The sequence below is a fragment of the Adelges cooleyi genome, unplaced genomic scaffold (genome assembly GCF_023614345.1).
Source record: "Adelges cooleyi isolate 19-005CV unplaced genomic scaffold, UGA_ACOO_1.1 ACOO_flye_CR_arks_rails_tigmint_CR_PRNA_21, whole genome shotgun sequence".
In the NCBI taxonomy this organism is placed as follows: Eukaryota; Metazoa; Arthropoda; class Insecta; order Hemiptera; family Adelgidae; genus Adelges; species Adelges cooleyi.
The window spans coordinates 8,332,684-8,356,709 of record NW_026095871.1 but is presented as its reverse complement, the minus strand read 5'-3'; the positions used below and the strand labels follow the sequence as shown (position 1 = coordinate 8,356,709).

The 24,026-nt window shown below is 27.8% G+C and overlaps 1 protein-coding gene across 3 annotated transcripts; it reads left to right on the top strand.

The window, feature by feature from the left end:
* Positions 1 to 513: 513 nt before the first annotated feature.
* LOC126834138 (intermembrane lipid transfer protein Vps13-like) lies at positions 514 to 22,698 on the top strand. Of its 3 annotated transcripts, none has more exons than XM_050565850.1 (60): positions 514 to 837; positions 1,595 to 1,681; positions 1,741 to 1,941; positions 2,538 to 2,773; positions 3,241 to 3,379; positions 3,647 to 3,766; positions 3,964 to 4,090; positions 4,154 to 4,388; positions 5,844 to 5,958; positions 6,023 to 6,272; positions 6,346 to 6,654; positions 7,137 to 7,289; positions 7,370 to 7,547; positions 7,629 to 7,815; positions 8,066 to 8,148; positions 8,313 to 8,466; positions 8,544 to 8,779; positions 8,861 to 9,155; positions 9,246 to 9,469; positions 9,663 to 9,821; positions 10,373 to 10,495; positions 10,576 to 10,745; positions 10,817 to 10,970; positions 11,032 to 11,161; positions 11,319 to 11,440; positions 11,523 to 11,778; positions 11,843 to 11,982; positions 12,046 to 12,177; positions 12,251 to 12,376; positions 12,449 to 12,551; positions 12,626 to 12,775; positions 12,886 to 13,070; positions 13,187 to 13,324; positions 14,212 to 14,301; positions 14,361 to 14,543; positions 14,738 to 14,881; positions 14,966 to 15,136; positions 15,209 to 15,360; positions 15,422 to 15,539; positions 16,137 to 16,361; positions 16,699 to 16,923; positions 17,440 to 17,643; positions 17,720 to 17,857; positions 17,968 to 18,129; positions 18,199 to 18,356; positions 18,414 to 18,519; positions 18,618 to 18,853; positions 18,932 to 19,094; positions 19,226 to 19,439; positions 19,497 to 19,672; positions 19,993 to 20,112; positions 20,172 to 20,287; positions 20,341 to 20,536; positions 20,620 to 20,737; positions 20,830 to 20,951; positions 21,036 to 21,205; positions 21,279 to 21,393; positions 22,063 to 22,203; positions 22,270 to 22,440; positions 22,513 to 22,698. In XM_050565850.1, exons 1-60 carry the CDS (start codon positions 738 to 740, stop codon positions 22,615 to 22,617), a joined length of 9,756 nt encoding a protein of 3,251 aa, XP_050421807.1. In that variant the 5' UTR covers positions 514 to 737; the 3' UTR covers positions 22,618 to 22,698. The 3 variants fall into 3 exon arrangements, with proteins under 3 accessions (XP_050421807.1, XP_050421806.1, XP_050421808.1); XM_050565849.1 differs by having other exon boundaries at positions 515 to 837; positions 12,883 to 13,070; positions 22,513 to 22,697; XM_050565851.1 differs by lacking the exons at positions 22,063 to 22,203; positions 22,270 to 22,440; positions 22,513 to 22,698 and adding an exon at positions 21,498 to 21,722 and having other exon boundaries at positions 515 to 837; positions 12,883 to 13,070.
* Positions 22,699 to 24,026: the final 1,328 nt, after the last annotated feature.

Here is a 24,026-nt window from a genome sequence, read left to right as displayed (position 1 = left end):
TTATCTATTGTCATACATAAGTATCTAGCGCTATACTTTTTTGTGAAATTTTACACGGGGGATTAAAATGAAATAATATTTATTAAAAATATCTGTTTAATGCACTAACACAATTTTTGCAACACAATTATTTTGGTGTGCATAATATTATGTTATCAAATTAAAAAATTTGGTTTTTAATTGTACATAAAATTAATATTTTTATCTTGTTCATAAACGAATAACAGTATGACGAACGTGTGACCCGTGCCATTTAAAATAGATACTGAATACTGAATACCGAGTTATTACGGAATCGGTGTCGAAGATAATATCTCTTGCGCCACATAAATATAAACAAATATATACATACTATATTACATACATACTACTATACACATACATACATACTATAATATATATTGTATATTATTAATAATGAGAATTACTGATAACGCTATAATCTGAAGTTTACACATTTTTATTATCAATTTATGATTTTAAATTATCTATTATTTTATTCCACTGTGCTTATTACGGCGTTTTTTATACCAATACTTTCATAACCCGTGTGATTTTGCATTAACCTGCTGTGTTATTTTTTAAGAATATTATCATAAATTATAATCTTATATACTAATGATCCAGACAAACAATACGTGTTTGGAGTTTTTATTAATGAATCAACAATGTTCAGTCACACGTTTGGAATTTGAGTTTCATTATATTTGAGAACATTATTCAAACAATTCTGTATCATGGTTTTCGAATCTTTAGTAGCCGATGTGCTCAACAGGTTCATTGGAGAATATGTTGAAAATTTGGATAGCTCTCAGTTAAATATTGGAATATGGGGCGGTAAGTGTAATATGCTTAATAATTAGGTATGTATTTAAACATAAAAATACAATAAAATGTATTACAGTCTAGTAGTCAAATAATTTTGCAAGTCGGGTCAGTAATATAGGTATTTTTATTATTTATTTATTCTTATGAATACAATAGAAAATATAAATAAAAACATACAAAGTTTAATGATAAAGCATGACAAAATATGAGATTAGTAAAATTTAAGATTAGTAAAAGATAGCTTTAAAATATTTCTTTTGAATATGTTACAACTTTTATGTAAATAAACTCGCATATCGAAAATGTATTTGTAGACAAAACCAACAGTACGGGAAAACTAAGTCCCAAAAATACCATATTATATTAGGTATATTAAATGGCCGATTTTGTATAGCAGGCACAAAAAAAGATGTTCCTTCATATTCCCTATTTCTCTTCTATATCTTATGATGAACATGTATTACATATTATTATTTATTTAAAAAACAAAAAAAGTGTGTCATTATACAATTATAATATTCTTAAACTAAAAATGAGAGAACAGGAATTCTATTGTTAATAAAATAATGTTCTTAATTTTAAATAAAAAAAAAAACAATAATTATATTATGCAATAAGAAATATTTAATAAGATAAAGTTATTTTTGACATTTTTTTTTAATTGTTAAATTTACAAGTAGAAATTTGCACATTTATCAATTTATAGCTTCTACTAATAACAAAATCTTATTTTGATTGAGGTGTTTATTTTGAAATTTAATTTCAGGAGATGTAGTTTTAAGAGATTTAAAACTGAAGGAAACTTGTTTGGACAGCCTAGATTTACCAGTTAGAACTATTTATGGACATCTGGGTAAATTTACAATAAAACATTTGTATTCAAACAAAGCATAATGTATATTTATGTTTTAGGTAAATTGGTTTTAAAAATCCCCTGGACAAATCTGTATAGTGGTGCTGTTGAAGCTTCGATTGATAGCCTTTTTTTGCTTGTTGTTCCAACACAAGATGTTACATATGATGCGGAGAAAGAAGAAAAAAATATACAGACTATGAAACAAAATGAAATTTTGAGAATAGAAAATGCAAAACTTTTGGATCAACAAAAAAATAGTATGACATACTTTTAAATGATAAAATATAGAATTACTACAATTTATAACATACAATGGTGATGCTGCAAAAAGTATATCAGTATATTTGTAAAATAAACTTTCCAGTACTTGGGCGTAAACAATATTATTAATTGCTATCAATTGCTCCCTATTATCACTACAATCGTATTTTGATTGAAAAAATACAAAGTGTTTACTAAATACTATTTTTTTTTTTTTGCTAATTTTCAGCTGTGAAAAAAAATATTTTGAGTACAGTTTTTAAAGAATAGATGTTAAACATTACAGCTTTAGTTTAGAATTATTCAAATGTTGTTTTCTACTTCTCTAAAAAAAATGCATAATAGCCGATTTGTGCCTTTTGACATATTACTGTTAAATTTTATTGTTTAACCATAACTGGTTAAAAGCACTTGACCACTATGTTCTTACATACTTTTGTGGTCATAAACATGGAAAATAGTACTTATCATTAGTAATTTAAAAAATGGTTTGTTTTATTCTAAATTAGTTATTGTTACAACTTTTTTTTTTGAATAGTGTATAATATATTGTTAAGAACAATGGTTTTAATTTTGTTTTTTTTAAATTTAGAATTGGAACAAGATAAAACAAAAGATTCATTTGTAGAAAAACTTGCAACTCAAATTATACGAAATGTTCAAGTCAACATAAAATCTATTCATATAAGATATGAAGATAGGGTAACTTTTCCAAATAATCCATTTTCATTTGGTTGTACACTTTATGATTTAACATCTCATTCGACTGATTCAAACTGGAAAAGATTTATAGATAAGGGTCAAGATCCGCTAGCTATGATTTACAAGGTAATACAATTTAATTAAATTTAATACATTTAAGTAATAATTATAAAAATAGAAAACAAAACCTCTTTTGATTTCTTTGTGAAATAAAGAAAGTACGGTGTTAAAATTTTAAATGAATAATAAAAATACATTTTTAAGTTTTGTGGGCTTTAACAAAAGTTTATTCATATTTTTATGTAAAGTCTTAAGAACTTATTACAAAATATAAGAGATTGTTTCCGCACTTAGTTTCTTTACAAGTTAAAGTTTTGGAAATTGTGTACTAAACTGTTTATTGTACGTATTCAAATACACTGCAACTGTAATGTGCACCTACTGCTTATCTTTTGTAATAATAAAAAAATGTACTTTTTATAGAAAACTTAATGTAAAATAAAAATTATTTATTACCAGTGTTTATAGTTTAGTATGTAATATTAAACATTTGAATTGTGCACATTTCAAAATTGTCATTTTTTATTATTTAGATTATTTCAATGGAAGGTTTTGCTTTGTATTGGAATTCAAATGGTCGTCTATTTACAGACCAACTAAAGGAATCTTTTCAGAATTCTTTTATTAATGGGATACCAAAAAAAGACGTTCTTCCTGAAGGCTATGAGTATTGTGAGTTCTGGATAATTACATTTTGTATATATAATAGAGGTCCCTATTACACATGCATTCGATTACACGTGAAACACGTGTAATTAACATACACGTGTATTTATAATTACACGTGTATATACACGTGTATGTTAATTACACGGGGTTCGTGTACACGTGTATTTAAATTACACATTTAAAATCACAGGCACTAATATATAATATGTACCTAGCAATGTATATTATATGTTTTACATTACTTATAAATATTTACTTTGGTTTTTACAGTATTAGGTCCAATTAATGCCAAAGCTAAAATGAAAATGAATCCAAAGCCAGAATTAGATGGCAGTGATTTTACAATACCTAAATATGCTATTAGTATTGATATGGAGAGTTTAAATTTAAGTATGTTAATTTTAAATAAAAAAATATAATTACATTTATCTATGTATAGCTTATAAAATAGAACAAAGTTTGATAGTTTTAAAATAAATACATTTTTTTATACTACTAATATGGTCTGTAAAGAATACTCTAACATTCAATATTTAGGTTATTGTACAATATACATAAATTATCAATGAACACCATTCTCATTTTAGGAATAAGTAAAACACAATACCAAGATTTAATTATGGCTGCAGAATCACTAGATCGTTTGACTAAAGCCATGCCGTATAGGAAATATAGGCCGTTATTAAAAGAGTATAAAGGACACTACAAAGAATGGTATACATCATTATAATGTATTTGTGTGGAATATCATAATATTGATTTGTATTTTAAAAATAGGTGGAAGTTTGCTTTTACATGTGTTTTAGAAGAAGATATCCGAAGAGTTAATAAAAACTGGGACTGGAATAATATTTCTGCTCATAGAAAAGCAGTAAGAGATTATGCTGTTTATTATAAACAAAAACTCGAGTCAAAAAAAACTTCTGTTCCAACATTAAAAGCACTGGAGGAGTTGGAAAGTAAATTGGATGTAATGAACATCATAGTGACAAGGCAAAGAGTTGAAAATGAGGTAATTTCAAACAACTTGTAAATATTTATTTCTTTATAATCTTTTTATATACGTTTACCTCTGTTAATTTTTCTTTTAAACAAACAAAATAAAGGAAGCAGGACATTAAGATTGGGTAGTCAGGTCTATAGGAATTATTATTAAATTTGTTTAAATAGGGGTGCTGTAGTAAATCTTATTCTATGTTAAAAAAAATATTTTAAAAGTATTTTGTTGTTTTTCTTATTGTACTAGCTGCTCGTATAGGGTTATTCATTTTGGGTAAGACACTAATATTCTCGGAAAATATGAACATAAAAAAAAAATGTCCTTTACTTTTAGTTACACATTGTTCTACATTTTTCAATACTGTGAAAAATTGTATCTCCAACCCTTATACAAAAAAAGGGTAGGACAACACTTTTTCAAATGGCAACATATGTTTTAAATTCCATAAATATATATAGACAAAAATGTAAAAAAAATGTTATTGTTTGAATTTTGAATTTTGATTCATTTGTTTACTTCTTATGACTTTGTAAAGATTTAAATTTTTGTCTATGTTTCTTAAGATTTTCATTCGGTTCAACAAAGAAAAGTAGTTTTATTACACCGGTCATCACATAAAATAATAATTTAGTAGATAAGATACGCTGGTCAACCATTATCTCAAAACATTTTATTGTGTTTGTTTTATTGGTGTGAGTACACCAATAAACCTTGCCTATCGGACAATGCGAGCATCAATAAGAATTTTATGGGCTACCGGTCTCTGGGACACCGAAGAAATATGACAATATTTAGGAGAAAATGTAATATCTTTACAAAGTCATAGCTAATAAACAGATGGATGAAAATTAAAAATTCAAACGGTAACATATTTTTAAATTTTTTGCCTACAAATTTGTGGAATTAAAAACATATGTTGTCATTTGAAAAAGTGAACTTGACCCTTTTAATCATATAAGGGATAGAGATAAAAAAATTCAAAGTATTAAAAAATATAGTACAAAGTGTATCTAAAAAAATAGGGAAAAAATAATATTCAAAATATTAATATTTTCGGAGAAAACTAGTGTCTTACCCAAAATGAATCACGCTGTATACATGGGTTTGCCTAGGTTTAGTTGATAATAGTATAATACGAAAATTAAAAATTTAGCTAAGAGTGTTTTCTATACATATAAACTTCCTATTTCTTCCTCCTTGAGGGATTATTATGGGACATCTATTCTTAGAAAATGCTTATTAGGAACCTACCTACCAAATTAAAATTTGTAGTCTTTATAGCTACTGAGATTTCGTGATGAGTTAATGGTATGTTATTTTGCTTGTGTATGTGTACTGATGTAATACAATTAATTTAAATATTTTGAAATAGTATGATATTACTTAAAAATAGAAATAGTATTACTTTATATTAATTTTATAAAATAATATGTACTAATCTAAATATATTTTATTTATCAAACTTAGGTTGAAAGGGAAGGAAAAATACAAGAGGAAATTAAAAATATTGAATCAAAACGCGGTTGGTTTAGCTATTGGCGAGCAAAAGATAGTGATACAGAAGAAAAGGAAAAAGATATTAGTAATTTGTAATAATAAACTTTCTACTTAATATTGTTTCTAACATGTTCATAATTGTATTTCAGTTCGACAATTCGAAGAAGCTATGAACACAACTGAAAAAGAAAAACTGTACAAAGCGATTGGCTATCAAGAAAGCTCAGCAGCCACAAACTATCCAGAAACATTTGTTGATACAAAATTTCTCTTTTGTTTGCACACATTAGAAATATCAGTCTATGACGAAGAATTTACTTCTGTACAAAAAGCCTTGTCAATTAATTTTAAGGGGTTTGTCTTGGATGTTCAAAGAAGAGTAGCTGCTAATGCTATAAAGTAACTATTATTATTTCTTTAAAAAATATTTGTTTATACTTTTATGTTATAATTCTTATTAATATGTTTCTAGGATCGAAGCTAGTGGTGAAACATTGTCAGTATTTGGCCTTCCACAATCAAATAAAATTCCCAAAATTATTTCATCAAAAGCATTTGATCAGTATAAAAGTGCACAAGACTTGGTATCTTTCGAAGATGGTGATTTTTTTGACAGACAAATGTACTTGTTTAGTTTTCTCTTTGAGACGAACCCTATCAATAAATCATGTGATAGTAGAGTACAATTATCATTTAAACCGCTAAAACTAATATATGATGCACAAACTATAATCAAAATAATAAATATTTTCACAACACAACAATCAAGAGTTAAAACCCAGTAAGTAAATAATTTCTGTAGTTATATTATTTGTGCATAACGGTTTTTTAAATTTATCAATCATTAAGACTAATGTAATTAATGAAAATATGTTAAAATAACCAAACAGAGTATTCTATTATATATATATATATATATTAGGGTGTTTAATAAAAACCTTCCTTTAGAATTTTGTCTGCAGCAACTCCCCATTTTTTTCTACAATATAAAAAAATAACTCTGTGAAAATTAGGTTTGATTACTCAACCCTTTCACGTGTCACATTAGAGTTGAAGTTTAACCAAAAAGGGTCCTGGAAATTCCAACTCTGATGCGCAATGTGAAGCGGTTGAGAAATCGAACACAAATTTTCACATAATTATTTTTTTATATCATAAAAAAACGGAAGAGGGGGTACTGCAAACAAATATCTAAAGCAAGGTTTTTTTTAACCACCCTTATATATATATATATATATATATGTTTTTTTTTATCTTCTATAGATTACAAGAAGTAGCTGGATCAAAATTTGCTGAGTTTAAAGAAAAATCAGCATTGGGTATGCAACATATTATTGAAGAACACAAGAGACTTGAATTAAAAATTGACATGATGGCATCTTATGTCATTATACCCCATGGAGGGTTTTATAAAAAGTGAGAATACATATTTTTAAATCTTTGGATTAGTCGATACAAAATTCCTTTAATTAAAATATGTCTGTTTATCTATCTAGAGACCAGTCTGTTCTAGTTTTTAATTTAGGAAGTTTAAAAATAAAATCAAAACCACAAAATATAGATGAAATGAGTATTCAGTCAATGCATAAAAAAGGTGCTACCCAAACTGAAGTTTTACAAGAGATTGTCAATCGTAGTTATGATCGCTTCTATATTGAATTAGAAAATGCACAAGTAACATATAAATTTATAATATTATTTTTATATCTAAATGATGAATACAAATTTTTATTTTGAAACTAATATCCTTTTTAGATTTTAATTGCTAATAAGGGAGAAAAATGGAAAAGAGGATTTAACGAGTCTTATCAAAATGAACTTTATATTCTTAAACCAACTAATCTTTTAATAGAAGTAGAAAAGTGTCTAATAACCGATGATCCTCGATTGCCTTTACTTAAAGTGACCGGAGAACTTCCAAATATCGATATTAAAGTAGCAGGTAATTGTAATATTTTGAAAAAAAAAAAAAAAATTTATCACACAGTTTAAGTACTTGTATAGCTTATCATTACCGTAGCAGGTAAACAGGATATTTTAAAAATAATAAATTATTCTATTATCATTAACTAAATTAATTTACTTACTTTAATTTACATTAAGATACTTTTTCTTATTTTTTCATAATTACTAATTTGATTTACATTTTGTATTGAGAAAAACGATAATGTTGCGATCAAATTATGTTATAGAAAACCGTGTATTAGATGCTCTATCGGTGTTTTTGAGTGTTCCTTTACCACAAGGAACGAAAGAACCAGATGATAGTCCACATGTAAGTACATAGTTCATTTTTTAATTTTAATGGATATTATTTTATTTTATTGCAATAGGCAATTGTAATGTTGTATGGTTTTACACATTTGACTTAAATTTATATTCAGATGAATCACATTATATTATATTGTAATATTATTTAATTTTTCCACATAATTAAAGGATTTCGATATACTCGGCTCAGCTATGTCGTTGCGTCAAAAAATTGATTCTTTTAACATGACTAAAAATTTGACAAGTCAAAGAAAGGAAGCAGAAAAAGCTTCAGACATAAATGTTCAATTTACGTCAGTAGATGTAAAATTGGTTCTCAAACGTAAGAGGGAAAACGATATTGTTAAATTCAAACTTTGAAAATGTATACTTATTATGATTATGTTTTGTATATTAAAGGATTGTCAATAAAAGTATTGTCATGTGACTGCAAAGGTTCATGGCTAAGCCCACTTTTAGATTTCAATTTACTCACATTAGAACTTTCGCTGACACAACAAACATTTAATACAAATATTTCTCTGAAACTGGGAAGATTATTTCTTGCCCAATACCACAAAGACACTATTATTCCCTTAGTTGACACACCGAATGAAGACGAAAATCAATACCTTTTACTCATGAAGTATACTTTGGTGAGGAAATAATTTTGAAAAAATTTAAGTCTTACCTTTAAAATTTTTAATCTAAAGTAAAATCAATTAATTTATTTGTAGGTAGACAAAAACACACCAGAATTTCATACTACCTATGGTAGTGTGATGCAAAAGCTTGAACTAAATTTTACTAAACTATTAGCAACGGCTAACAGAGAAGCTTTATTAAATCTTATAGATTGGTCGACTAATGTTAGTAATAATATAAAAAACATGCAAAAACAATATGATTATCTTATTGAACCTAAAATAGCTAAACAATTGTCTAAAAAAGATAAGCTAAAGAAAATGCCATTAGTTTCCACAGCCTTGTCAACTATACTAGAGGAATCAGCGTCTAGTAAAGTTCAACAAAGTATGTTTTTTTGTGTCTGAAAATGTACCACCTTGAACATATTTAAACATTTTTCTTATTTTTATCTGGAAAATTGTTTATGGTTTTTAGTGAGCAAAAGAACAGTTGAAAATAACAGTATAAAAGATATGATGTTAGTAGCACAGATTGGTGAAATTCAATTAATAATTGTGACAGAGACTGAAGATTTGGCTCACATGTTTGTTACTAAGCTTGAATCCTCCGTCATAATGAATAAATCGCATATTCAAGTTGATGCTAAATTGCAAAATATAAGTGTTTCAGACTCATCACCTAATACTGCTTATAAACATGTAAGTACATTCATTTAGTTTTGAAATCGGTTGATACTAGTTTTACTAAATTAATATAAAACATTTGCATAACAATTTTACTCATATCTTATACTAATCCAATATATTTTTATCTTTTATAAATTTAAATTTAAATTATTAAAGAGGAATGAAATTGATGTGTTTTTAAAGTATATGAATATTTAATGTTTAGATCATTCACGTAGCTGAGGACGACGATGCTTTAAAATTCCAAATGATTATGTATAACGAACAATATTTAGTGGATTATGATTCTCCAGAAATTTACATGTCCATAACCTCTGGCTGCATAAAATGTGTTTTCTTAAATAGTTTTGTGACTAAATTATTGGTAGGTTTCATCAATCTACTGTGATTTATTGTTGATTAACAAATTACCAAGTATAATGATAGCCCTTAGTAGTATTAATACCATAATTAATTTATCCTTAATTCTTAGGGTATACAAGTCATTCTAAATACTATAAAATTTCAAATGAAGTTGTTAATGTGATTCTTTAGTTTAATAAGTAGACTCAAAAAATACACCGAACCTAAAGTTGATCAATATTGATAAGTTTTTACTTATTTCTACTCTATTTTTTTTACAGTTGGGTTAGGTTAGCTTGAAACTTTTTTTATATTTTGGTCATAGGCGCATCTAGGGTAAAATGTTTGGGAGTGTTAGAGTCTTGCTGCAAAAGGAAGCAGGGGTTTTATATATATTAATAGTTCATTTTGATTGGCGTTCAAAAAATTAAAATATATAGCTAGCTTTAGTATGGAACTATGTAAATAAGTTTTCTTTGGGTTAAATTTAAATTATAAAGTCAGGTTTAATCACATCGTTATAAAGTTTTAATATTTACAATTCTACATTATACATTTGTTGTTTTCAAATAGGACTTCACTAATCATTTTCAAGCAGGTAAAGCTGCTGTTTATGAAGCAAGTGCTGCTGCTGTGGCTACTGCGAAATTGAATGTTAAATCTGCCACTCGCATTGCTCTTAATATTAATTTAAAGGTAATTTTTTTGTAATATTATGAATTTTTATTATTATAATTTGTTGAAAATGATAAATTATATTATTTTTTTTATTTAAGGCTCCAGTTTTGATTGTACCTCAAAATTCGAACACTCTGGAAGCTTTGTGTTTAGATTTTGGATATTTATCCATCACCAATTCTTTTATAATTGTACATAAAGGATCTGACCAAATACCAGCAATAATAGACCAGTTAAATCTCAATTTACAAGATTTAAAAATTTCTAGGTTAGTTATTTTGGATTTGCGATCAATTATTATTTTTATAGTTATGTAGAGTAATACTTTTGTATTTTTAGAGTAAAACTCAAAGACGGTGTAGAATTTTTTGTATTCGACTGTTTATTATTACAACCGATTACGTTTTCTCTTATTGTAAAAAGAAATCTTTCATCTGCCTGGTACACTGAACATCCAGATTTTGATATCGTAGCCAAATTTGATTCCATCAAAGTATACAATTTCTCATTTTGTTAATTATTTTTTATAAACTAATTTGTTATTAAAATTTTAGGTTACAGTAAGCCATGAAGATTATATAGTTGTGTTGAAGGTTTTAAATGAGAATTTAAATGAAGGAAAGAACGATCAAGCTATCTCAGCTATCGAACCTAATCCTAATATTTCACACAAAAATCCTAATGGTATGTTAATATGAATTTTATAAATTCTTTAGTGAATGGTATAATTAAAAATAAAAATTTTGTATTTAACTGATATTAAAATGGACATTATTATGTCCACTCATACATTCTACCTAAGATGTATGGCTTTATATGATTTTTTACTTATTTTTAATAGAAACTAAAGTTTTGGTGGTTATAGAACAAAAAGCTACTGTACAAGAAGTCAGAACTTTAGCTAAATTTGATTTTACCGTAAAAAATATTATTTTAGAACTATTTAAAGAAGGTCCAGATAAGGTATAGGCTTTTTTTTATAAATTTGTATTAATTAACATGTTTTCTATTAATTTTAATACTTTTATCTTGTCATTTTCTGCAGAATGGCTCTCAAATTAAAGACAACAGTCTGGGTCAGTTTATGTTTTCCTCTTTGACTGTAAGCGGTTTTATGCAAACTGACCTATCATTGAGTCTTTCTTTGTACTTGTTGGATGTAATACTAGATGATACCCGAATGACAAAGGCATCTGAAACTAAAGTGGTACGATACATGGAAAGAAAGAAACATTTAGATGATGAAACTTTACAAAATACTGTAGACATGAAATATAAACAAACTCTAACAGGATCAGATGGTATTTATTTAGTATGTTTATCTTAAATAAATTTCAAGAAAAATATGTAATTTTTGTTTTATAGTTCAGCTAAAAATATTTAGTTTTAATTTGATATTGAACATGGAGTATGTGCAATATCTTTTAAACTTCTTTGTAATACCATCGCAAATTGAGAATATAGGTGTAAATGATTCACCAAAAACCACCAAACCAAATATTTTGGTTAGTATATATTTATATTTATTAAAATATATTATTTTAAATGTTTCATAATATTTTTTTTAGAACGAGAAACCCAGTGTCCCAGAACCATATGAAAATAATAAAACTCTAATGCTAAGAGTGCAATTGGAAAAACCTGACATAATATTGGTCGAAAGTTTAAATGACATCAATACAAACGCTATCATATTAAATGTATATAACGCAGTTCATTGTTCTGTTAAACGTTAGAAACTAGTGCTTAAATTAAATACAATTTATTTTTTAGACTGAAGCTATGTTAAAGTTACAAATGTCTACACCGACTCGTCAAACAGTGAATGGAACAATTAAAGATTTACAAATATATTCTTGTTGTTACAATCCTACGAAAAGAAAAGAAACAATGAATTTAGTAAATATTTATAAAGCTATACAATCAAATCTAAGACTAAATAGTTATAATTAGACATTTTTTTTAAATTAGATTTTACGCCCAGTAACCATAAATATAATTGGATCTACACCTGATGATACGTGTCTTAACATAGATGTCAGTATGACTCCTTTGATAATTTCAGTAACACCAGGTACAGTTTTGAAATGAATTAAACAAAATTAATTTTTTTAAATGTTATTGTAGTTTTTTAATACATGATTATAGCTAATATTGAAATGCTGAACCGAATCAATCAATCGTTTACTGAAAAAAAAGAAAATGAATTAGTAGAGCCTAAATATGATGAGCAAGAGTTTGTAAATTTATGGAATAAGACTCCATTTAATGAAAACGAATTTTGGTTTTTAAAAACAGGTTAATTCCTTAATTATCATTTTTATTTATTGGATAATAAGAATTATAATAATTTAAATATATTATAAGTACATTATATTCTCTAACATGTACAAAATGTTTTATAGAAGTTGGTGTAGAAGCATGCTCCTTAGAAAGAGACAGAAATTCTTCTTTAATAAAGAAAAGCGAAGTTTGTTTTGTGTCTATTCCATCAATCGTATTTACTATTGAAGCTGGAATCGGAACTAAAACTATGCCCATGTTACTTACAGAATGCACATTCAATGGCTCTATTAATAACTGGAGTTCTCAGGTAAGAATGACTTCTTATATCAAACACTAATTAAATCACCAAAAAAAAAAGACACACCATCCAAGCTCTAAATATTACTACATAAAAAGTATTAACGAGAAAATCATTTTTTTAAGCTTACTGTTGCTGCTGAATTAGAATTGCAAATGAACTACTATAACAGTAGATTAGCACTTTGGGAACCATTCATCGAACCTGTAGAAGTATCCTCTAATGTTGGAGCAAAGTACAAACCGTGGTTACTTGTGCTTAAGGTATTATTATTTTTTATTGAGTATAATCTATTTTGAGTAATAAGCAATTTCTGTAAATTAATGTGAATTACATTGAGAGGAAACCACTTAGTGCAGAAGTGTAAGTAGATTTAATATTTAGTTAAGTTTTTGCGATTGTCTTAAAGTGGATACACACTAGAGTATTTCGGCGTAATCTAACGTTGTAATGTAATATGTGTTTGTGTTCGCGCTCGTAACACTATTCGTATATTACTCCGAACACTATACCAAGAATGTGTTGTTCGCTGTTGATCTATCATTTTTTCACCAAACGTCCGAGGAACTTTGTACGCATGTCATCAACAGACTTTGAATATTTAATAACTTAAGTTGGTCCTAAAATTGCCAAACAAAACACCAGATTCCGTAAAGCTATTCCTGTACAGGAGGGACTTCTATCAAACAGCTATCAATGTCAATTCGCAACGAGCAAGTGTTGTTTCACATTACACACCAACAGTGGTAATGTAATGTAACATTCCTTTGATGTTCATCAAAAACCGACAACCCAGTGGAGTGACCACGTCGTGAACCGAGCATGCCCGAATGATACAGTATTGGCATACACATGTGAGCATTACAGTTACATTACGCCAAAATGCTCTAGTGTGTACCCACATTTATATGTGTGGAGTATAATTATACTTAACATTATAGCAGTTAAAATATATATTGTAATTTCTCAAATTACATATTTATTTAAATTTAATGTTTTGAAATTATGTTTAATGGCTATTTATTTATTATGACGTTTAATTTAATTTTAAAATCATATAAATAATTTATTTAAGTTTGTAGTATTTATATCTTTTTTGAATAAAATGCTAAAAAGTAATTTACATGGTAAATATTAACCATTTATATAGTTGGAGACATCCGATCCCAATCAACTTCCCGAAGACGAACAAGAAGTGTTTCAAAGAAAACCAGCTATGAAAGTATCATTGATATCATATGTAAGAATTTTAGACCTTTAATATTGGACAAAAAAATTAATTTTGAAAATTTAATTTAGGAAACTATTGAAATAACAATGACGAAAACGGCCTTGGAAGTGTTAACAAGCTTAGGAAACGCATTTAACGAAGCAATAACAACAGAAATACCACTTTCAAAGCGAATTGAAGCTGCCCCATATGTTATTCAAAACAATCTTGGATTTGATATTTCTGTTATGATTTCAAATACTTCATTTAAAGTAAAGTAGTTGGAAATATATTAAATTAATATATATTAATTATTAGCATATATATATATATATTATATATGCTAATTTAAACTTCATTACCGAAATAACTTGTTTTTTTTTTTGGATAGACTTGGTAACTTGATTAGCATACAATCAGGTTTAGTAGTTCTTTTTATAATTAAATGTTTCAATTGACATTTTAGTTGTACAATACCAATGACGATGAAGCAAGCAAAGAAACAATCCTTAAAGACCGTGAGAATCTTAATCTTTGTCTTAAAGAAGATGAATCTGTATCGGTTCATTTGCGTCAAACCAAAGCAATTGAAAGATCTTTACAAATTAAAGTAGGTGAACAAATTAATGAGAGCGTATCTGATAAAAGATTTATTGTATAATAACTAAAATCAGTGTGTGACTTGATTTTTTAGATCCAAGAAAATAATAATACAACAGAGTTTAATTTGCCTTTAATAAAAGCAGATAAACGATATTTCAATATGAAGCACAAATTAAGTACAGTACAAGAACCTTGGGGCTTGGTGACTGATACTCAAGTGATAAATGGCAGTATGGTCATAACACTAAGAAGCGTTGTTCAGGTAATTTATTTTTATTTCTAAACTACAATAATAATTATATCATCAATATATTACACAATATTATTTATTTAGATATACAATCACTTCAATGAACATATTTTCCTTTATTATAAAAAACAAGGAAAATTAAAGTTAATAGGGAAAGCAAAACCTGGAAGGGCGTTTAATCTACCAGTACACGCCATTTATACACAAACAAAAGAGTTATACTTTTGTTCAGAAAAGTAAGGAAATAAAGAGAAACAATGGTTACTTCTATGTTTAAAATTTAATTTATTTGCTTAGTTATCAAATATGTATTAAGCCATTTATTTGGAAAGATATTCAACCGGTCATGAGCTTACGGGCATTATTACAATGTCCACCAAATCAAGTCGAGGATAAAGATCCATTTTTTATACAGGTTAAATAGAACTATGCATATTCCGTTAAATTAAAAAACCAACCTTTAAAATTATGATTTGTCACTTAATATCTCATTTAAGGGGCCTCTACACCTGCGTATTTTTGGTCGAAAACAACTCATTCTAATTCAAACGTACTGTTCCTAAGAATACTCCGATTTAAGTTTTTAAAAAATATTTGAGTTAATTAATTATTTCAGTTGAAAAAAGTTAAAAAATTAAATTTTTTTATATTGAAATAATTAATTAACTGAAAAAAAAAATTAAAATTGTGTCACGACACCTTGAAAATGTTGTGAAGAATTCAAATGTTTTTTAAAAACTTAAATTAATGTATTCTTAAGGACAGTACGTTTGAAGTAGAATCATGTGTATTTGTACGAAAATAGATCCTATATGCGTTTTAAAAAGTTAAAAAAAAAAATGATCAAAATAAATACTTCTTTCCTATATGTATGTTTAAACTTTTTAGTTTAATGTTAATTTTTAGCGTAAATTGCCTATATAATTCGCCTTAATAAATGCTAGTGTAGAGGCCCCTTAAAATTGCATTGTGATTCATGTAATTTTGTTCACTTACTTGGGCTCTCATTTAGGTTTTAGGAAGTATGGAGCATATTTACTATGAACACACAGACCGCTATTTGATGTCCAGTAACTGTTATAACATTCAATTATACCCAACTGTTATATTGGTAAACGCTCTTCCGGTGAATTTGGATTGTTTAATGCAAGGTGATTTTGAAATAAAAAAATTAGCTCCCGGAGAGAAAATAAATTTACCAATTGTTGAAATTGGGTATTCCTGTTTAACATTAAAGGTAATTATATCTGATAATATAGGTTTTGTTTAATTTTAATCAATGGTTGTAACTTCACTATAGACCACCCGTTGCCACGTTTTAACCCACTCATAATAAATGTCCTAGTTATCCATTCCTTTAGGATCCACTAATTTAGATCTTTGAACAGAATCTTTTCTTTGCCGTCAGACTTATTATAATAAATTCCATGTGCAGTCAGCCAGCTCAATTAATTTTCTTGTGGAAGTCTTTATTATCCGTCTTCTCTGCGTCTGTCAATTATTTCTTTAAAAATACTTTATCCCCACTGTGCTTACAGTTTTGTTAATTTTACGTTAATTGAAATATCTTACAGGTGAAGTATTTAAATAAATACTGGGATTGCAAATGTTTTATTGAAGAGCATCCAGATGAATTTTCCATTTGGTCGTTTACCAACAATGAAGATAAACCTGAAACTAACGCAAACATTATAAACTTTGGTATTAGAACAGAATATCACGAAGGCGGCACACATATCAAAACTCTTTATTGTCCATTTTGGATGATCAACAAGACTGAACAAAGTCTTACTTATAAAGTAGGTTGTCTTGTTTCTATACCTTTTTGATCTGAAACATCTAATGTTGTAAACGAGTATACGAGTGTGAAATCGGATGTCGAAGCACAACATCGAGGACAGCCTCTAGACTGTCTTACTAATCCCATGGCTCTACTGTATCACGCATACCAAGCCCGTTGTGGCCGTCGCAGAACTGGCAACAATTGCTTGATTGAGAATACTGTATCTGAAACGTTGGTGACATATTTTAGTTAACATAGGCCAAATATTGTCACTTTTATCCCATCAAATCCATCTGCCACAGTTACAGAAATAAAATAATTATTTTATCAACAAAAATCTAAATATTTGTTTTACTTCAATTTTCACTTCCTCCAATATTATTCAATCGATAATAATATTGATAAATCTAATTATCAAAATGGTGTGTTAGTATATAACACAGATATCTAAGTTTCACATCACTCGCGCGTTCCATGACACACAAAGTTTCTTTTAAGTTGCTAAAATAGTAAATTTTGGTTTATTTTTTAGGCTGCTGATGACGAAGTCAATATGTTACGGCACACCACCGATCCTTCAGAACCGTTGATGTGGTCATTTAATAAAAAAATATTTTTTGCCAACAAAAGAGGATATGTTAAAATAGACTCTGGTTTATGGTCCGATAGATTTTCGTTAGACGTGGCTGGTAGCTCTGGGTCAATTATGTGTAAAACAAATGACACTTTGTATCAAGTAAGAAAGCTTAAGTAAAGCTTAAAAACATTTAATAACGGTAGCATGTTTATTGATGTACGTCTGTTTTAAATAGATTGGTGTTCATATTCAATTAACAAACAATTCATTATCAAAACAAGTTATATTTACTCCATTCTATATTGTTTATAATCGATGTCTATTTTCTGTTGACATTCAAGAAGCTGATAAAGTTGCCAAGACTTGGATAAGAGTAATTTTTAGCTTTTATTTAAAAATAAATGATAAAACAAATACATGTTTACAAAACTTTATTTTTGTAATCAGTGATAATAAGTATATAATATGAAATATAATTAACAGATTGGTCCGAACAGTTGTATGCCATTTTGGCCTCAGAATATTACTGATAATCATAAATTAAACGATAAAGTATTTGTTGTTCGGGTAACTGGAACTTTGGACACTTCTACACCTTTGCCATATTCCAAACCAAGAAGTGATCTAATACGCCTTCGAAATAAAGTTATTTTTTAAAAAAATTTTTCTTTAAATACAAAAAGATAATTTTAATATGTTTACTTAATTTTACAGTATAGTGCAATACAAGTGGACACACAAATTACAGAAAGCGGTGCATATATAACATTTAATCCATACATGGAAGGAATGGCCCCAGCTTTGATCATAAATCATACTGAAAATTACCTTAAGTTTATTGAACATGACTTGTCAGAATTTATTGATGAAATGTAAGTAAAATTTTATGAAATTGGTATCTATGTTTCATGTTTTTTTATTTCTCCTAGTAAAATTTTACCTCCTAAACATAAAATGTTTTTCACTTGGTCGACTCCAACAGAACATCCAGTTCTTCACTGGAATATGATGCAGCAGCAAGCGGATCTAAGAAAAGTAATGATTATTTTTTATTATTATGTTAAAAAATAGATCTACAATCTAGTTTGTTATAAATTTGCATTTGACTTTAACCTATATTTTTTTTTATCTAGGACGGCGTTGGTGTATTCAATCATGATGATGGCATGAAAATTTATTGGGTGTCTTTTTTGGATGGCTTACAGCGTATTCTCATGTTTACAATCAGTGCTGATATTGCTGAAGAATGTCAAGCATCAAGCAAACTGGAATTTATTAACAGAGAAATATTAGTTTCAATTCATTCGTTAGGTTTGTCGTTGGTTAATAACGACATTAGTACTGAAATAATGTATTTGCGAATTGGAAGGTATAATCAGTTTTTTTATCTAAGATATTGTATTCATTTTACAATATTCTTGAAACTGAACGCTATTTATTATTTTAGCTCTGGTGTCATTTGGGAGGTAAAAAAATTAAATGCATCTCGATATAAGCCGATGACTCAAAAAGAATGCGACTTAATTGAACATGCTTTTATACGTTACACAAGAAAATTGGCAATTGGTGAAAACGAACCTATTGTTACCATTAAGGAATTAAATATTGATGTACGATTTAAAAATATTTATTAGTTTTTTAATTATTGAAATTGATAACAGCTATACTATTCTAGATTTCCTTCCCACTGCGCTGGTTTTGTTTTTTAATTTTATTATTGATAATAATTCTACTGCTCTAGGTAAATTTCGAGGAAAACACTATAAATAAGCCTTCAAAAAGAAATATTAGAAGAATTTACAATACTGGATTTTGGCTTAATCTACAGTCTTCGGACTATACATCCCAAATTCATGCAAAGATAAACCATCTTCAAATTGATAGCCAAATAGATAATTGTATTTTCCCTGTTGTTTTTGCTCCTGTACCCCCACCAAAAACAATTGCACAAACGGGTAAATTTTATTATAATATTTAATTATTATAAGTTGTTAATCGTTGTTTTGTTTTAGAACGAAAACCATTCATGGAGCTTAGTATTGTAGAACGATTAAATAAGTATAGTTCGGTTAAACAATACAAATACTATAAAATGCTTATTCAAGAGTTTCATATTAAACTCGATATTGGCTTTATAAATGCATTGATTAAAATGACTGAGAAATATGAAATTTCTGAAGACGAAAGGGTTGGTTGCTAACTACTTTTATTTATTTCTAAAACTTACTATTGATTAATATAATTTTTAACTAAAAACGTGTTTTTCTCTCCACTGACAAATTGACAACTTGTCCCGGAAAGGAAAAGCGTTCAGAAAACTTCTTTAATGGGCTGCTAAAACTAGGATAAGTATTCATAAACAAAATAATGTTTAAAAAAAAAAAATAGGAAAGTTGGAATATATATAATATGTGCCGAATCATAAGTATAAAAAGATTGTTATTTAAGCTACACTATGTGATGATCTTTGTGCCTAAGTATTATTTATGTGTGTTATTTAATTTCTAGCAAAAAGTATTTAATGAAGATTTATCGTATGCAAGTAAACCACTGGAGGCTCAAATTATTAATGCATCTTTACAAGACCAAAAGAATTATTACGACATGCTTCATTTCTCTCCACTTAAAGTATGTACTCCATAATCTGGTTATGAACCTATAATGCTCTAAATATTATGTTTTTTTAGATACATGTTACATTTTCACTGAGCGGAAACGAGTTAGAAAATATTCCACCCATTATTAATATAGTCTTACAAAGCATTGGTGTGACGATTACTAGTGTTCAAGATGTTGTATTAAAGTAAGTAAACTATTTTGATTGTTAATGGTGTTTTTATTTCTCTAAAATTTTAGGTTGGCATTTTTCGAACGCCAATATGTGTTGCTTAATCAGCGTCAACTAATAATAGAAGCTCAACATCATTATGTCAGTCAACTTATCAAGCAGATGTATGTTCTTGTCCTGGGCTTGGATGTGTTGGGAAATCCTTTTGGTCTTGTAACTGGATTCAAACAAGGTGTTGAAGATCTATTTTATGAACCATTTCAAGTAAATAACTTATTATTTTCTAATACTCTTAAATTCTTCATAATTTATTAGTACCTATTATTTTTTATTTTTTTCATACTTAGGGTGCAATTCAAGGCCCTGAAGAATTTGCTGAAGGATTAGTTTTGGGTGTTAAAAGTTTGTTTGGTCATACGGTTGGAGGTGCAGCTGGAGCAGTTGGTAGAATAACCGGAGCAATGGGTATGGAAAATACATATTCCATACAGTTCAATGATATTAAATAAAACATTTTCTATAATGTGAAAAAAAAAATAATGTACTTTTTTCCAAAGGCAAAGGAGTTGCTGCACTAACTTTTGATAAAAATTATCAAAAAAAGCGGCAAGAAATTATGAATGAGCAACCTAGAAATTTCCCTGCTGGATTGGCACAAGGAGGCCGAGGACTTGTGTTGGTAATACACTCTTTGAAAATAAAACTGCAATGATTTTATAAAATTTAATTCTTCTAAATACTTACTTATTTTATTTTTAAACAGGGCGTAGTAGAAGGCGTAGAAGGTGTTTTTGAGAAACCTATTAGTGGAGCTCGTAATGATGGAGTTGAAGGATTTTTCAAAGGAGTATGCCAGGGAATGGTCGGTCTTGTAGCCAGACCTTTGTCTGGAGCATTGGATTTTACTAGTGGCACTCTGAACACAATTAAAAGGTTCGTAATGACAAAAATTTTTTATAAAAATTTAGAATTTCATTAAGCACAATATAACTTAATGTTTATCTAGAGTGACTGATACTACATCGGAAGTTCAACGTGTGCGTTTACCAAGGCACTTTAAAGAAGATAAACAAGTGAGACCATATTGTAAGCGAGAAGCTGAAGGATACAAACTATTAAAGGTGAAGAAAACGAAAGTTTTAAATTACATTTAACTAATTGTTTTGACCATGTAATGTTGTATAGGAAAGTTGGTATTAGACTTTAATTTATATTTATTATTTAGGAAAAGTAAGCAAACGGTGACAGAAAACTGAAAGTATTATCAAAAATTAATCTTAAATAAAATTTTTTTTAAAAAGATAAGTATTTCTTGCGTGTGTCCTAAATTCTGAATTCTGATTACTCTTGCATACTTTTTCGTTTGTTCTAAATCAAATTCATTGTGAATTCAGTGAAATCATTATGTCATACTGGAAATGCACTTGTTTTTTTTTTTTGCTTGTCATTTATTGTTTAATATTACAATTCCTAATGGAATTTAGCATAGTATCAAAAACTTGTTGGATTTGTATTAATAAAGTATTATTTATTTTACACTAAACAGATGTAACTTTTTTGTAATATTCCTGACAATATTGTACATTTTTTACCTTAATATGTTATTATCATTAAGTATTGGAAAGGTATGTTTAATTAGTTTTTACTACGCATTTGGATAAAAATGAAAGTAAGACTTGAATAATTACTGGCTTCAAAACATTTGTCAAACAAATAATAATTTTAAATTAGGTGTATACATATATAATATATATATGACTAACTGACCTGACAATATTACAATGTTGCAGACGGTTGGAAAAGGACAATATAAGCTAACAGACAGCTACATTTATCATATTAGAATGGGAATTTCTGATAAAGAAATCTTTGTGGTAACCAACCAAAGAGTTATGTACATCATTCGAAGTTTCTGGACTGGCAACTATAAAGTATAGTTTTGTAAAATTTAGTGAAAAACTGTTTTATACGTATTATTCATGAAATTATTCAATTAGATTCGTTGGGAGTATGTATGGCCAGCAATGACACGTACCCCAAAATTAAAACCAAACGGAATTGTCATTCACACGAATGATAGTAATACCAATAAGTGTTCTTGGTTTTGTTGGAAAGAAAGGCAGGGTAATACCAAATTAGTACCCATTTCAAATGCTGATATATCTACTGTACGTATTTTAATGCATGTTTAAAAAAAAAAGTTACAAGTATGAAGGTTTTAATTTTTGTTAATCTTTTAGTGGTTAGCTGAAAAAATGTGTGAATTAATGGAGACCAATAATTCTGAAATCAAATCCACTCAATCTTCCCAAATATCGTTGATAAATTCTTTTAAATCTGAATAAAATAAAATATATATATGTTTATATATAATTATAATAGAATAAACTTATGGAAAGCTTAGAAAAATGTTTATATTATGCAATTAATCTAAAATTATTTAATAGCTGAATTATTTTTATAATTATTACATAATTTCAGATAAATGTGTAGCTATTAAAATTATTTTTATAATAATAATAAATATTCATTTTTGCTACTTTTATAATATTATTTTTTTATGGATTTCTTTTGTGTTAAAATTTAGCTTTTAAACTTAACTTAATTAAATGCCTATATAGCCATATAATTGGCATACATTCAAAGAAAATTGTTATTACTTATATTTATTTATTTTGTACGTTGAATTTGTATTCTTTTTTTAATAATATTTATGATACGTCATTTTATGCTTTAAGAAATATCATGTAGAATAAAAAATGCATCACTGTTATTGTTGAAAAATAAATCGTTATCTTTTTTTAAAAATAAATATTTAACCAATTAAGTACTTTATTGCCTGACGTGTTCCCATAAAGCATTTGAGGAGGTCCTTGAGGTCTCTTGATTAATACAAATAATGATTAATGACTGAAAACTATATCCTATTTTATATAACAGCTGATTTTTTATAAATTCTAATTTTTAATTTTAAACTTATATCTATTAAATTTAACTATTTTATAACACCACAATTTTATCGTGTATACTAATCAGGAGGAGTAGAGGCCGTGTGGGTAAGGCGGTAGTGTGTTAGCGCTCACTGTCGCTAGTTCGATACTCTGTTTCGAGCGTTCTGTTTGCTTGGTGAGCAATCGTCCGGTGAAAAGGAGCATCCATCCCCCCTCCGGCGACGGACGACCTATCCCGGATAGTGAATTCATCAAGAAACCATCTCATGATGGTAGCGTTGGGCTCTCGTGGCCTGTTAAGCTATGATGATGATGTGATACTAATTAATTAGCATACACTAATAAGGGACATGTGGCATCGGAATTTTTTCGGGATTTGTGGAAACAAAATAGAATGAGGTAGAAGGGGTAAAAAAGATAGAGAACGTCACTTACCCATTGTTTTAGCCTCGATCAGCACCTCTATAGATTACAAACTATATCTAGTTGGTAATTTGGAAGAATAAATGTCGAAAAGTTTACTTTCTTTCCCCTTAAAATCGAGGAAACTCCTTAACAAATTGGTACATTTTTCAATTTGTAAAATTGTAAGGAATATATTATTTGTTATGCTCCTATTCGAAAAATAACCTCAAACCTAAATTTTACCAAACCCCCTTTCCACAATTTTTGTATTTATTAGCCGCAGTCTGGAGACTTCTGATAAACATATGTTTATCGTTTACATTGGTAACGATATTTAATATTTTCTTGTTAATTGTGCAATTTCTATCTTTTACACAGCTTTTGATTATTTGAAATCA